We start from the raw sequence: 17018 nt of genomic DNA, 5'->3' as shown, positions 1-17018 counted from the left end.
AGGCGGCATCCAAAATAAAGGAATTAGCCAACTTTAGTGCGTGAATTCTGTCCATGACTTCATCATATGGAGTCTCCTTTTGGAGCGAATTTTCTAGTTCCTCGAACCAAAAAGATGCCGCCGTGGTGACAGGAATAATGTACGAAATTGGTTGAAGAAGGAAACCCTGCTGAACCAAAATCTTTTTAAACAATCCTTCCAATTTTTTATCCATAGGATCTTTGAAAGCACAACTGTCCTCTATAGGAATAGTTGTGCGCTTGGCTAGCGTTGAAACTGCCCCCTCTACCTTAGGGACCGTTTGCCATGCGTCCCTTCTGGGGTCGACAATGGGGAACATTTTCTTAAATATAGGAGGTGGAACAAAAGGTACACCTGGCTTCTCCCACTCCTTAGTCACTATGTCCGCCACCCTCTTTGGTATCGGAAAAGCATCAGCGTGCACTGGGACCTCTAAGAATTTGTTCATTTTGCACAACTTCTCTGGAATTACCAAAGAATCACAATCATCAAGAGTAGCTAGCACCTCCTTAAGCAGGGCGCGGAGATGTTCTAGCTTAAATTTAAATGCCACGATATCAGGTTCTGCCTGCTGAGAAATTTTTCCTGAATCAGAAATTTCTCCCTCAGACAGACCCTCCCTCACTGCCAACTCAGATTGATGTGAGGGTATAACAGATAAATTATCGTCAGAGCCTACTTGCTCATCCTCTGTATTTAAAACTGAGCAATCACGCTTTCTGGGAAATGCTGGCAGTTTGTATAAAAGAGCTGCTATAGAATTATCCATTACTGCTGTTAATTGCTGGATAGTAACAAGCATTGGCGCGCTAGATGTACTAGGTATCGCATGCGCGGGCAAAACTGGTGTTGACACAGAAGGAGAGGATGATGAACTATCCTCACTACCTTCATTAGAAGAATCATCTTGGGCAACCTTATTAAATGTGACAGTACTGTCCTTACTTTGTTTGGACGCCATGGCACAATTTGCACATACATTTAAAGGGGGAACCACCTTGGCCTCCATACACAAAGAACATATGCTATCTGAAGGTACAGACATGTTAGACAGATTTAGGCAGGCTATTAATGCAATAAAAACAATTTTACACAAAACCGTTACTGTCTCTTTAAATAATAAAAAGAGCACACTTTATTTCTGAATGTTCAAAAAACTATAAAAGAAATATCCGATCTTTCTGAAATTTACACCCCAGTGTCTTAATGCTTTGAAAGTATTGCACACCAAATTTCAAGTCTCTAAACCCTTAAATGAGCAAACCGGAGCTAATAGTTCAATTTACCGGTTTAAACACACTACAGTCCCTGCCACAGACTTTGCTGCAGCTTTTACCTTCCTTAGGGGTGATTCAACACAGAATTAAGCCTCCCTGAGTCCTTTTCTCAGCTACAGGACCCTCTCACATGAAGCTGCATGCACTGCCTATGGAAGTAACTGCGCAACTGAGGCGCGAAAATGAGGCCTCCTCCCTCTGCATACCAGAGTGAAGGGGCCTTTCTGACTAGATTAGGTGTCTAAAAAACTGCCAGGCGCAAATAAACGTTCCCAAAAGTATTTCAAAGTTCACAAAAACACTCCAATTGTCATATAATATGATAAAAAACTAATCGATTTAGCCCACAATAGTGTCAACCAGCATAGAGCCCAATTTATAAGCCTTAATTCTGTTACTGAGTCTAAGAAAATGGCTTACCGGTCCCATAAGGGAAAACTGACAGTCTTCTAGCATTACTTAGTCTTGTTAGAAAAGAGACTGGTCATACCTGAAGCAGATAAGTCTGCAAACTGTTCCCCCCAACTGAAGTTCTCAGGTTCCAACAGTCCTGCGTGGGAACAGCAATGGATTTTAGTTACTGGTGCTAAAATCATACTCCTCTTTTAACAGAAATCTTCATCACTTTCTGTTGTAGAGTAAATAGTACAAACCGGCACTATTTTAAAATAAACTCTTGATAGAAGAAATAAAACTACAACTAACACCACAAACTCTTTACAATCCCCGTGGAGATGCTACTTGTTCAGAGCGGCAAAGAGAATGACTGGGGGGCGGAGCCAGAGGGGGGGCTATATGGACAGCTTTTGCTGTGTGCTCTATTTGCCATTTCCTGTAGGGGAAGAGAATATCCCACAAGTAAGGATGAAGCCGTGGACCGGAAACACGAATGTAGGAGAAATCTGGATTTTCCCTTTTTCAGAAATAACTGTGCAACTAATTGTATATATATCTCAATTAGAGAAAGAGGGACAGTGAGTTTGAGCTTATACCATTAATAATAATATTTGTACTTTAAATAACATTTAATACTACTTATCAAAGAAAATAGAAACCTAGAAAATGACCGCAAATAATCTCTAAAAGGGAATATTAACTAATTAAGTCACAAAAGAAACACCTTGAGGCTAGTTTGGAATAAAAAAAATCTACGGGAACGCCAATTGCATTTCAGACTTCCAAAGTATACTGTGTCTCAAAGAGGAAGAGAGGACGCTCCTCTGTAACCCAGTGCTTGTCAGAAAGACCTATCTCTAGCAGAGAAGCAAGTACCATAAAGTATGTGGGAAACAATATATATTATTACAATCTGTGCTGCCTAGGCTGGGAGTGCACTAACACTTACATGATCCCACTAAAGGGTAACTGTACATTTTCTTAGCTTGTTTTGGGTTCTATTAAGAGGGTATGTAGTTAACTACATTTTGTTCTGCTGTTAATATTAAAGGGTGTAAAACCAAAAGAAAAAATATAAAGTGATACACTTTGTGTAAGTGATACAAAAGGAAAACTATAAGTATAAAAAAAATAAAAAGTGATCAAACAAACAGAGCACAGAATATAATTTGCTATTACGGGAATTGAACTCTGGATATTAAATCCTTAGGCAGACAACTTGAAAAGCAATGCTTTTAAAAGTGATACACTATGTAAATGATACCACAAAGCAAATCAAGAATGTGATCAAACAAGCACAGTGCAAAGATAGACATGCAAAAAATATACTTAAATTTAAGTATATTTTTGCATTACTATATATGCATTGTGCTTGTTTGTTCACATTCTTTTCTTTTGCTTTGTTGTATCACTTACATAGAGTGTATCACTTTAAAATACATTTATAACATTAGTGGGAACTGATAGAGTAGTGGTCAAGTTGTCTGTCTAAGGATTTAATATCCAGAGTTCAATTCCCCTAATAGCAAATTATATTCTGTGTACTGTGATTGTTTGATCACATTTTGTATTTTTTTATTTTTTTTTAATATTAAATGGTGTGATTTGTGTCTACCATTACTTAATACAGTAAAATAAAAAATAAATAAAAACAGGTTGTGGCTTTCCTGTGCTTTCCAATCTATATTTTAAATTTATTATTCAAACTCCCCCTTGCACCATTAATCACAAAAATATTTTTCAAGTAGCTAGTGTTCTAAATACAGAAGTATATCCATGAGCTGGCTGGTTTGGACAATACAGTTTTAGAAAAGTGATAGCCAACTTCCTAACACTTGGGGCTGCATGATACACAAATGTTGAAGTTGTAAAAAGCTGACTAAAAAACATCAACTGAACATTTCCATGTAAAAAATGAAGATATTGTACCTCAGAATTTCATCAGCAGCCACATCCCATTGTATAGGAACTTTAAGCAGCCAATTAGGATGCTAGCCTTAGGACTTTCCTAGGACTTGCAGGCACAGTCATGTTATTTGTCTACTCCATAGAAGGAAGTTTATTATGAAATCTTGACAGATTTCAGTGAAATCTCATGAGATCACAGTAAAGCAGAGCATGACCTCAGCACTGCGGATACAGATTAGCTTGTTTGTTTTTTCAACTTGCAGCTTCACAGTGCCTGTAGAATGACTGTTCATAGAGCACTTACTCTTCTGAGCTGAAGACATTTTGAGGTAAAATATCTTCCTTTTTTACATAGAGATGTTTAGGAGATATTTTCTTGTCAGCTTTTTACAGTAATGCTGCATCACTTTTAAATGATTTAGCATATTGGTATTATGTCCCTATAATGGCTACATATAAATTTAGCCCAAAGACTGCCAGATGGCCTTCCCTGTTTTAGAACAAATATATATATATATATATATCAGGGACGTGAGGTCATAGGAGGCATAAATAAATACAATTAAAAAAATCACCAAAAAAAAAAAAAAAATCACCATTTTTTCCCTCCCATGTAAGGCTATAGAGAGGCAGGTACAGACACCGCTTCTCTCCATAGCACTACATGGGTCATAGGAAAATATGTGCTGGAGCGCCACCTGTGTGCTGTCAAGATATCAACACACAAAATTGAGTCCAATAGGAGGCATCCCTCTTAATGCCTCCTAGCAAGGGAGCCAATCAGAGATGGTCATGTTCTCCTGGTGATTGACAGCACCAGGAGAACTTGACCAGCGATGTTTGACTCCCTGCGCATGGGCAAAGCAAGGACCACTGGTGGGAAGAGTAGAGAGACTGCTGTGCATCCACTCCTGTTGTCCTGAGCAGCCTTCAACTTCTCAGCTAGAGTAAATATCAACAGCTGCTGCCTTGGCCCCTGCCTGAGGAACCGTCCTACAGGGAACACTCCTGGCAGTCAGTGGAGTACTCTGGGACCGGGGGAGAACCGGGACTCTGTGCAAGACTACAGCTATTGAGGCGAGGAGGTAATGGATAAGAGTTGCTGACTTGAGTAAGGGGTTAATAAAGATCATCCACCGTTCCCTCTCCTGAAGCTGGCACACTAGAAATAAGTTTTAAAAAAAAACTGTGCTCCTACAAATAACCAATGTCCCTGTGCTATTAGTACAACTGCTGAACTACAACAGTAGTCTAGCAGCAGTGCTAATAGTGCAGTGACATTAGGGGATGCCGGTTGTGCTACATCTGTTTTAATTAAATGTTATTACTAGTGCTGAGCAGTGCTGGGGGTTTTTTTTGTCCCCAGATAGTAGCTTTTAGGGGTATAATGTTCCCAGCCACTGCTTCCTCTTAAACTACTGGGCTGATTCTGAGCAAGCTGCAGCTTCTCTCACTAAATTCAGTCCCCTCCCCTTCCTCCCGGAGCACAGTGCAGTCAGCCTCTAACATAAGGCAGAAAACGGACAGCAGCTTAATTTATAGCCTTAAATCTGACAGTGAACCTAGGTAAGAGGGCAATAAGGGTGCTGCACAAAGTATGGTCAGCTCATAACATTAAGAGTTTCTTTCATGTGCACTGCAATGGGGGCTGAGCAGGATTGTAACCAGGCTCTTTACTACAGTTCCCCAGCACAGCACAACACTACTTTGTTTTAACCCCTAGTGTGTTAATATGCTATGCTGGCCAGCTTTGATATTTCTCATTTTCACCATGCTCTAATTTTGCATGGTTTATCTCTAAAATGTGTAATAAGCCTCTTTCAGCTCTGTGTGCATTATAAAACTGATATTTCCTTGTGTACCACTACCCTTCCTTAAAGAGACAATAAACAACATATATATATTATTTATTGCACTGTAATAATATAGATATAGTGCTTATTGTCCCTTTTAAATATGAGTACACAAGGAAATTGTTTTAGAATCTACACAGAGCAGAAAGAGGCTTATTACACATTTTAGAGCATAAACCATGCATTTAAAATCCGAGCATGGTGAAAATGAGAAATATCAAAGCAGGCCAGCCAGATATCTTAAACTGTCTTAATCAGATTTATTAATCATTGTTCATGTAGATATTTTGGATGTTTCTAGGAATCATGCAGAATATATATCACTCAGATGTGCCAATTGCCAAGATAGCATATTGCCTGACGTTAATGCCACGGAATTTACTATATTATAAGTGTTAGTAGATTTACAAACCAAGTACAATTACATATACATTATTTACTGCATAGTTGCATACTGTATTTCCAGTGAGTTAGAAATCCTGGCTTCAATAATGCATTTTTCCCAACAGTGACTTGCTTTTAATGCTTATGCTACTTTTGTCAGAGTTTGTCTTTCCTATGCAAGTATGCAGGTCTTACTGGCAACTCCCTGGCTGAGGGGAGCTCAGTTTGTGGAGGTTTAGCAGGTACTATTTTCATTATACATTTGCTGCATTTTTGACAGCAGGTTAGTTTCTCAAAGCTTTTGATGGTTATTAGCTGGTAATAGCCTTTCCTCTCATAGTTTGAAGGAGATATTATACAACCATGGCCTGCTTCTGACTTAGTGGGGGGAAAGTGAAGGGAAATATTGCCTTATTTCCTTTTCTCCTTCTTTCTCTCTTTGTCTTTCTTTCTCTCTCTCTTTTTCTCTCTCTCTCTCCTTCTTTCTCAGATTCCTATGCATTGTGTGTCATATAGTTATGATATGGTACTACATTCATGTTTTAGGAAACTAAAAAAAAGAAAAACATATTTTTTTAAAGAAATTATTTTTCAAAGGAATTATGGCAAAGAATAATGCTGAACTTAAGCTCAGTGAATTTGTTGGTAAACAAGTCCTGTGTTTTCTAGGGGAATTCAGTATCAGTTCAAAGTAATCTATGAGCAAAGTGGAGCTTCTAAAACAAGTTATATGGCATTTCATGCCCTCAGACTGGTCAGCTTTAAGGGTAATATACTGTATATTAGGTTTATGGTGGAAATGAATGCACCCCTAAAGCAGAGCCCTGGTTAAATACAGGACACTAAAACCTCTGGGATATTCTGTCCACTTCCTATTGTTTGTTGTGGAATGAAGATATAACCAGTTTTTAAATGATTCCAAATGTACTTGCATTTGGGCTTTGCTGAATGCAAAGAAAGTCTCCCCACTAACCAAAGCAGATAGAAAAATATCAAATTTGATCAGAAAAACTTCTCCCTCCATTTTAACAGTTCTACAAATACAAATAAGATCAATCCTCAATACATAGGTTAAGGGGACAATCACAATAAATTTCCATTTAGAAATATGGTTGATAAAAAAAATCCCTGATAAGAACTAACTCCTATGTCTATAATGAAAATTTGGCTGGAGTGTATCCTGCAATTATGACCCTGCAATATATAGCTTTATGTGTGTATGTTTATATACTGTAAATATATATATTGCTGCATATCCTTCAACAAAATATACCAAAAGAATGAAGCAAATTTAATATTAGCAGTTAATTAGACCAGCAACCTGCCAATTTAACCATAAATTTAAGCTGCCTCTGTTGGGTTCATATATGTGCCTCACTAGCCTCTGACGTCACTGATATATATATATATATAATTTATTAACTACCTGAACATAATAAATTCTGGTTGTACTTTTACATAATCAAACAGGTCATATAAATGGTAACAATTTCCTCCTGTGGGCACATTTCTAATAAAATCCAAAGGGGGCTAACAAATAAAGTTTTGTGTTTCTCATTTGAGCTACATTTTAATTAACATAGAAATTCCTCAGGAAAGTACACACACTCACCAAGTCAATAGTTTTGGCTTTGTCTTTGCTCTTGTCATCACACCAGGTTTCACACCAGAGCCATTCCTGAGGTAGCGATTTAATTGCTACTTGGTGAATCATATTGTTTGGTAAATCCTATGAAATAAAAAAAAAAAACATTGTTTAATAAAAATGTACTCACTCGAATGTGCTACTTCTAGTACTGTGAATTAGCCCGCTTTACATTGCACCTTATGGCTCAAGTCATACAGCCCATGAGTGCCTGTATTGCACCAACCAATATAAGAATTATTTTTTGGGGGTAGAGTGGAAAAATTACACATTTGCATATTTCAAATATGCAAAACAAATACAATGCAGTTTTTAAGCTTACAACTGAGATGTGATCTAGGGCATATGATTTCATTTTTACATGCAATCACTATTGTAAACACAACATCAATTTGTTTTCAAAACTTAAAAATAAAAAATACTGAAAATAATATCTGATTACTAATACACATGTTTATAATGCTCTCCGTAATTCCCCACAATTATGATAACTTGTGAATGATCAAGAATTTTATAATTTTATCAAGAATGTAAAGAAGTTAAATGACGAAGCAGTTAAAAGACTGCTAAGAACTAAACAAAAGACGTGATGAGAATTTTTAAAACTACTGTAACAGAACAACCGTCTCGCATAACTATTAAACAGAAAAGCAAACATTATTCTTACCTGATAAATTAATTTATTGGTGGCGAGAGTCCATGAGTATCTACTTTTGGCAAGTACATCACCTTGTCACCAAGAGGAGGCAAAGACACCCTATACCAGAGCTTTCAAAATATTGCTCCTATTTTGCTTACCCTTCCAGTATTACGTATAGCCAAGGATAGGAAAAGGAAAGTAAGAAAGATAGTAAAGATGTGCAATTAAAAATACCACTAACACGGAACATGGGTGGGTTCATGGACTCTCCCCACAAAGAAAAATGTTATCAGGTAAGAATACATTTTGTTTTCTTTCTTAACCCCTTAATGACCGAGGACGTGCAGGGTACGTCCTCAAAAAAAAGGCAGTTAACGCCTGAGGACGTACCCTGCACGTCCTCGGTGTGGAAAGCAGCTGGAAGCGATCCTGCTCGCTTCCAGCTGCTTTCCGGTTATTGCAGTGATGCCTCGATATGGAGGCATCCTGCAATAACCTTACATGGCCATCCGATGCAGAGAGAGCCACTCTGTGGCCCTCTCTGCACCGGACATCGATGGCCGGTATCGTTGGTGGGTGGGAGCCGACTTGGGAGACGGGTGGGCGGCCATCGGTGTGTCGTGTGACGTCGAGGGGGGCGGGATCGGGGGCGCGCACGGACGCGCGCGCGTGCCAGTACTTAAGATGGCGGGGACAATTGTGGGGTGGGGGAGGGAAGAGAGCTGTTTGGGAGGGATCAGGGGGTCTGATGTTTCAGGTGGGAGGCTGAGCTCTACACTAAATCTAATATTAACCCTGCAAGCTCCCTACAAGCTACCTAATTAACCCCTTCACTGCTAGCCATAATACACGTGTGATGAGCAGCGGCATTTAGCGGCCTTCAAAATACCAAAAAGCAACGCCAAAGCCATATATGTCTGCTATTTCTGAACAAAGGGGATCCCAGAGAAGCATTTACAACCATTTGTGCCATAACTGCACAAGCTGTTTGCAAATGATTTCAGTGAGAAACCTAAAATTGTGAAAAATGTAATGTTTTTTTTAATTTGATCGCATTTGGCGGTGAAATGGTGGCATGCAATATACCAAAATGGGCCTAGATCAATACTTGGGGTTGTCTACTACACTAAAGCTAAAATTACCCCAAAAGCTCCCTACATGCTCCCTAATTAACCCCTTCACTGCTGGGCATAATACACGTGTGGTGCGCAGTGGCATTTAGTGGCATTCTAATTACCAAAAAGCAACGCCAAAGCCATATATGTCTGCTATTTCTGAACAAAGGGGATCCCAGAGAAGAATTTACAACCATTTGTGCCATAATTGCACAAGTTGTTTGTAAATAATTTCAGTGAGAAACCTAAAGTTTGTGAAAAAATTTGTGAAAAAGTGAACGATTTTTTGTATTTAATCGCATTTGGCGGTGAAATGGTGGCATGAAATATACCAAAATGGGCCTAGATCAATACTTTGGGTTGTCTACTAAAAAAAAATATATACATGTCAATGGATATTCAGAGATTCCTGAAAGATATCAGTGTTCTAATGTAACTAGCGCTAATTTTGAAAAAAAAAAAAATGGTTTGGAAATAACAAAGTGCTACTTGTATTTATTGCCCTATAACTTGCAAAAAAAGCAAAGAACATGTAAACATTGGGTATATCTAAACTCAGGACAATATTTAGAAACTATTTAGCATAGATGTTTTTTGGTGGTTGTAGATATGTAACAGATTTTGGGGGTCAAAGTTAGAAAAAGTGGGGGTTTTTTCAATTTTTCCTCATATTTTATAATTTTTTTTATAGTAAATTATAAGATATGATGAAAATAATGGAATCTTTAGAAAGTCCATTTAATGGCGAGAAAAACGGTATATAACATGTGTGGGTACAGTAAATGAGTAAGAGGAAAATTACAGCTAAACACAAACACCGCAAAAATGTAAAAGTAGCCTTGGTCCCAAACGGACAGAAAATGGAAAAGTGCTATGGTCATTAAGGGGTTAAGGTGGTGAAAGTCCACGAGTCCTCACTCTTGGGAAGCTATATCAAAAGCAGTGGAATCCACTAAAAAATGGATGGGACAAAAAAAAAGAAAAGGTAGACACCTATTTACCAGAAACCACCGCCTCAAGAAGCTTCCTGCCAAAGATGACCAATTAGCAGCGTTTCAAATTTGTTCCACAGAAGCCTCATTCTTGAAAACCCAGGAAGTAGAAACAGAACACGTTGAATGAGCTATAATTCTTAACCCCTTAAGGACAAGGCCATTTTTCAATTTCTTTCCCTTAAGTACCAGGGCTATTTTTACATTTCTGCTGTGTTTGTGTTTAGCTGTAATTTTCCTCTTACTCATTTACTGTACCCACACATATTATATATATTTTCATCATATCTTATAATTTACCATAATAAAATATAAAATATGATGAAAAAATGCACTTTTTCTAACTTTGACCCCCAAATTCTGTTGCACATCTACAACCACCATAAAATACCAATGCTAAATAGTTTCTAAATTTTGTCCTGAGTTTAGAAATACCCAATGTTTACATGTTCTTTGCTTTTTTTGCAAGTTATAGGGCAATAAATACAAGTAGCACTTTGCTATTACCAAACCATTTTTTTTCTCAAAATTAGCGAGTTACATTGGAACACTGATATCATTCAGGAATCCCTGAATATCCCTTGAGATGTAATTTTTTTTTTTAGTAGACAACCCAAAGTATTGATCTAGGCCCATTTTGGAATATTTCATGCCACCATTTCACTGCCAAATGCGATCAAATAAAAAAAATTGTTCACTTTTTCACAAACTTTAGGTTTCTCACTGAAATTATTTACAAACAGCTTGTGCAATTATGGCACAAATAGTTGTAAATGCTTCTCTGGGATCCCCTTTTTTCAGAAATAGCAGACATATATGGCTTTGGCATTGCTTTTTGGTAATTAGAAGGCTGCTAAATGCCGCTGTGCATCACATTTGTATTAGGCCCAGCAGTGAAGAGGTTAATTAGGCAGCTTGCAGGGAGCTTGTAGGGTAAATTTTAGCTTTAGGGTAGTGTAGTAGTCAACCCAAAGTATTGATTTAGGCCCATTTTGATATATTTCATGCCACCATTTCACCGCCAAATGCAATCAAATAAAAAAAATTGATAACTTTTTCACTAACTTTGGGTTTCTCACTGAACCTATATACAAACAGCTTGTGCAATTATGGCACAAATGGTTGTAAATGCTTCTCTGGGATCCCCTTTGTTCATAAATAGCAGACATATATGACTTTGGCATTAATTAGAAGGCCGCTAAATGCCGCTGGGCACCACACTTGTATTATGCCCAGCAGTGACAGGGTTAATTAGGTAGCTTGTAGGGAGCTTGAGGAGTAATTTTAGCTTTAGTGTAGAGATCAGCCTCCCACCTGACACATCACACACCCTGATCCCTCCCAAACAGCTCTCTTCCCTCCCCCACCCCACAGTTGTCCCCGCCATCTTAAGTACTGGAAGAAAATCTGCCAGTACTAAAATATTTTTTTGTGTGTTTTTTTTATTATTTAAAAAAAAAAAAAAAAAAAAAAAAAAAATCATGTTCTGCTGTGTAGGACCCCCCCTTAGCCCCCAACCTCCCTTATCCCCCCCCCCCAAGAGCTCTCTAACCCTCCCCCCACTAACTATTCCCCACCATTTTGGGTACTGGCAACTGTCTGCCAGTACCGACTTTGCAATAAAATTTTTATCTTTTTTTTTAAAAAAAAAACTCACTTTTTCTGTAGTGTAGCTCCCCCCTCTATACCCTCCCTCTCCCCGATCGCTTTTTAAAAGTATCCCCCCACTCCTCTGCCACCCACCACCCTCTCCCAGCACTCTCTCCAAGCACTTTGATTTTTTATGTTGTGCTAGACCCGCCCCTTAACCTCCCGCTCGCACCCAACATCAAGATCTGCTGTCCGGAAGGAAGTTCCCCAGCGATGAGCCGCCCATCCGCCTCCTTGAAATGGCTCCCACCCACCAACGATCAGCAGAAGTGTGCCAAAAAAGGTATTGCAGTGATGCCTCACTGAAATTATATACAAACAGATTGTGCAATTATGGCACAAATGGTTGTAAATGCTTCTCTGGGATCCCCTTTGTTCAGAAATAGCAGACATATATGGCTTTGAACTTACTTTTTGGTAATTAGAAGGCCGCTAAATGCCGCTGCGCACCACACTTGTATTATGCCCAGCAGTGACGGGGTTAATTAGGTAGCTTGTAGGGAGCTTGATGGGTTAATTTTAGCTTTAGTGTAGAGATCAGCCTCCCACCTGACACATCACACCCCCTGATCCCTCCCAAACAGCACTCTTCCCTCCCCCATCCCACAGTTGTCCCCGCCATCTTAAGTACTGGCAGAAAGTCTGCCAGTACTAAAATAAGTTTTTTTGTTTTTTTTATTATTTAAAAATAAAATAAAAATCATATTCTGCTGTGTAGGATCCCCCCTTAGCCCCCAACCTCCCTGATCAGCCCCCCCCCCAAAGAGCTCTCTAACCCTCCCCCCACTAACTATTCCCCACCATTTTGGGTACTGGCAGCTCACCCTTAACCTCCCGCACGCACCCGACATCAAGATCTGCTGTCCGGAAGGAAGTTCCCCAGCGATGAGTCGCCCACCCGCCTCCTTGAAATGGCTCCCACCTACCAACGATCGGCACCATCGCTGGCCAATGCAGAGAGGGCCACAGAGTGGCCCTCTCAGCATGAGTGTGCCAAAAAAGGTATTGCAGTGATGCCTCAATATCGAGGCATCACAGAAATACCTTGAAAGCATCTGGAAGCGATCAGGATCGCTTCCAGCCACTTGAAACCCTTAACGACGTACAGGGTATGTCGCTGGTCTTTAGAGACCAGTTTGTGTGTGACGTACCCTGTACGACGTGTGTCGTTAAGGGCAGCAATTGTCCTGCATCCAAGTGAGTTCTGTGAATCAAACTCTTCAACTAAGAAACTTGAGTAACAGAAGTGGCCTTATGGCCTAACGTTTGCCTGAAAACAAAACAAACTTGAAGACTGATGAAAATCCTAAATTGTCTGCAAATAGAACTTTAAAGCCCTGACCGCATCCAAATTTTGCAATAATCTCTCCTTTGTAGATTTTGGATTTTGACATAAAAGACTCTACAACAATCTCCTGATATTCTCTTGAGAGACTACCTTAGGCAAAAAACTAGACAAGTTACATAACATAGAAAAAAAGAGAAGTCCAAAAAGCCTTGGTATAGAAAAAATAAAACATCAAACTTTATTGGGTATAAAGTTAAAATAAACATAGAAGATGGCCAAAAATAATCCTTGAACAATCAGTAAAACGTCTGACCGGTTTCGGTGTTAGAACACCGTAATCATAAACTCAAATTAGATACATCTGTAGCTGGCTTTTAAATCATCTACCACACTCTGATAGGTTAAAACATAAAAAGGATTGGCTAAGGATTAACCCTTAGAAACAATATAAGGATACAACTATTGAACTCATTTGTACCTGGACACAGTTGTCAAATTTAGTTTGTTTTTTGTGGCATATTAAGGAGGTTAAATACAAGCATAAACTAACCTATATGGACACCTCAAGATATCAAAATAATTTTAGTTTAAATTGGTTTTAATTTAAATAAATTTGGTTTAGTAACAGTGGGATTCTTTAGGCATACTAAAACACGCTAAAATACCTCTAAGTCAGAATGATAGACAGTACATGAATGAATAGATATAAATGTATAATCAATACATACCTAATATTATATGCATAAAGTTAATACCCATCCTATTTGGGTGCCACAGGAGGGGTTATTCTGAAAGTTCTATACTTGCTAGTGTAAAAAACAAACATAATTACATCAGATCATAATTATTTGAAAAGCAAGTCACAAATCTTCGTTGGGGTTGGTCAGTTGACCTACTCCTCTGCGAGGTCCTGGACATTTCGGTGAGCATAGAATCTCTATTCATATGCTGTACTTCTATAAAGGCTCTGTCAACCACTCTTTTTGGGTAGCCTCTATTTCTTAATCTCTGACTTAAATTTCTACTCTCTTCCCGGAAGGAACCATTCAGGTTACAGTTTCTTTTTGCCCTCATGAATTGACCCTTGGCTATGCCTCTAAAGACATTCCTGGGATGACTGCTCCGTGCGTGCAGTAGACTGTTCCCAGCAATGGGCTTCCTGAAAAGAGTAGAGATCACCTTACCTGCTGACTTCATACCTCTCAGAGACATATCTAGGAAGTTGATACTTTCATTACGCCATTCATAGGTGAATTGGATCCCCAAAGTGTTTTTATTCAGGTCTCCCACAAAACGTTCTCCTTGTTCTTGGTCAGAGGACCACACAATTAGCAGGTCATCAATGAACCTTATATACTTGACAATATGTGCTGAGGGAACGCCACCACCTTATTAAGAGGACTTCAGGGAACCGCTCAGCCTTAAAGCCTTAGCTGTGACTGTCATTCAACTGCAGCCGAGTTTTTTGGAAGCTGGTGACATCATCATCTTGAACTGCTCTGCTGAACTATTGGTCCTGCCACAGTCACGTGACCGGATTCAGCTGGTTGGATGGTGCGAGAAGGAAATGTGCTATTATGTTACTCTGCCACTCGCTAACACCATAAAGAAACAGCCCTTACATTCCTAATCCGGACCGGAGGACCTTCAAGCCCTGTATTAATAAGTGGGTGAGTGAAGCTCTTTTTTGTTGTAGCTACGGCTCTGTATACTTGGGTTGTGAACTGACACGCCGATACCAGTGGAGCTGGCGGTCAGTTTAGACAATCAGGTACCGCTGTGACTTTCTTCATGGTGCGTGTATTCATAACATGCTGAATAAAGAATTAAGCTACTTAGAGCATATGTGCACATCTTAGGGGTTTTAAACATGTTGGTAACTTGTTATTCCCCTACTGTTACAACTCTCACCGATGTTACAGGATGCTACCTTACTTCAGTATTTTCTATTGACCTCACTCTTATGTTATTTATAGCCCGGCATTTACTGTCCACATCACTTTGTTCATCTATTTTATATTAAGGTACATAACACTACCCCCTGTCCTGGTGAAAAATCAAATATGGAGGCTCACAAGAAAGAGCTGAAAATTCGGAAACCATCCTAGGTGAGGAAATAGCAAGTAAAAACAAATCTTTCCAAAATTACAAGTGATTATCTATAAAATGCATGGGTTTTAAAAGGAGGAGATTGTAGAACTCTCAGAAATTAATTCAAACTCCATGGAGGAGAAACATGCTTATTAACAGGACAAATTCTAACCAAGGCCTGAACAAATGCTTGCATATCAGAAGTCTGAACAAGTTTCCTATGCAACAGAACAGAAAGAGCAGAAACATGACTCTTAACAGTACTTGATGATAAGCCCTTGTAGAGGCTATCCTGAAGGAATAGAAAAATACAAGGAATTCTAACCAAATGCCACATATATCCTTGATCAGAACACCAAGCAAAATAAATCTTCCACACCTTGTAGTAAATCTTTCTTGTAAAAGGCTTCTATCAAAGATTCAGAGAAACCTCTCAGAGAGAATTAAGTGTTCAATCGCCAGGCTGTTAAATTGAGAGATTGATGGTTTTTATAAAAGAATGGCCCTTGAGATTGTAGATCTGGACATTGAGGGAGATACCACAGAGGAGCACTGAACATCTGGACCAGATCTGCTTACCACACCCTGTGTGGCCACGCAGGAGCTATCAATATTGCTGAAATCTCTTCCTGCTCGACTCGAGCAACCACTCGCATAAGAAGCACAGTTGCTGGAAACAGATAAAGTAGGTTGTGCTAGGGCATTTATCAATGCTGCCAGTGGATTTCTCAACCTCAGCAAGTATCTGGGTAGTGTGTGGTTCAGATGAGATGCCATCAAATCTATTTCTGGCAGCCCCAAGTGAAGAACTATCTGGTCAAACATTTTCAGGTTGAGAGACCATTCTATAGTATATAGTATACGTTCTCATGACTCAGTAAATTCACTTCTCAAGAAAATAATTTAGCAGCACCACCAATTAGTGTAAAAATATTACTTTATTGTGCCAACTAAAACAGACAACGTTTCGGACTGGTGTCCTTAATCATGTCTAACATAAAACATTTAAAACCAACCTTAAATAGACCAAAGCTCCGCCTACCAAACATACCTCTACATGTTTTAACCCTTAACCATCATTTTCTGAACTAATTGCCAACTAGTGGCCAAATTATGTATTATTTAGATCCATATTCAAAGAAAACCATTAGAAATCTAAAGGAGTTAGTCAAAATTATCACAATTCATTTTAGTATTTAATTCTTAATTTCTAATTTATACTTTTTATTATTTTATTTTTATTATTCACTGGCATATACCCCAATCCATTTCCCTATTCATTCCATTAGGTGTCATAGTACCTAACTCATGTATCCAATATAATTCCCTGTACTTTAGTGTTTTTATTCTATTCCCCCCACTCCTAGGTGTTCTTATATGTTCAAGTACCTGGAATCTGAGATAATTTATTTGATGTCCAGCCATAATAAAATGAATAAACCTAGTTGTTTTGTTATCAATCAATCAATTTTTTGCGCTCTCATTACACGTTTCCAGCTCTTTTTTGATTTTATAAATTGGATTAGTTGATAACAATTGATACACATCTTCATCTGCCAATTGACCCATAATCTCTTGTATATACTAATCCTTTTTAAGAATCACCAAGGGACCACCCTTGTCAGCTTCTTTAAAAATAAGTTTGTTATTTTCCTTAAGGCTCTTTAGGTTACCCCTATCCTCTCTATTAAAGTTATTAATCCTATATGGATGTTTGGAGTAATTCCTTTCAACTTTTTTACATAAATTCTCAATGTC

The 17018-nt window shown here is 38.6% G+C and overlaps 1 protein-coding gene across 1 annotated transcript in view; it reads right to left on the bottom strand.

Moving 5' to 3' along the window:
• The window catches only part of UGGT2 (UDP-glucose glycoprotein glucosyltransferase 2), a 991813-nt gene that overhangs the window by 28324 nt on the left and 946471 nt on the right, over positions 1-17018 (bottom strand). The window contains exon 37 of the mRNA XM_053707835.1: positions 7452-7568. Within this exon, the coding sequence (XP_053563810.1) occupies positions 7452-7568 (117 nt within the window). The remainder of the gene's footprint in view (positions 1-7451; positions 7569-17018) is intronic.

Source organism: Bombina bombina, chromosome 3 (assembly GCF_027579735.1).
Source record: "Bombina bombina isolate aBomBom1 chromosome 3, aBomBom1.pri, whole genome shotgun sequence".
Taxonomy (NCBI): Eukaryota; Metazoa; Chordata; class Amphibia; order Anura; family Bombinatoridae; genus Bombina; species Bombina bombina.
Note: the sequence above shows the minus strand (reverse complement) of the source record. Positions and strands in the feature narration are given on the sequence as shown.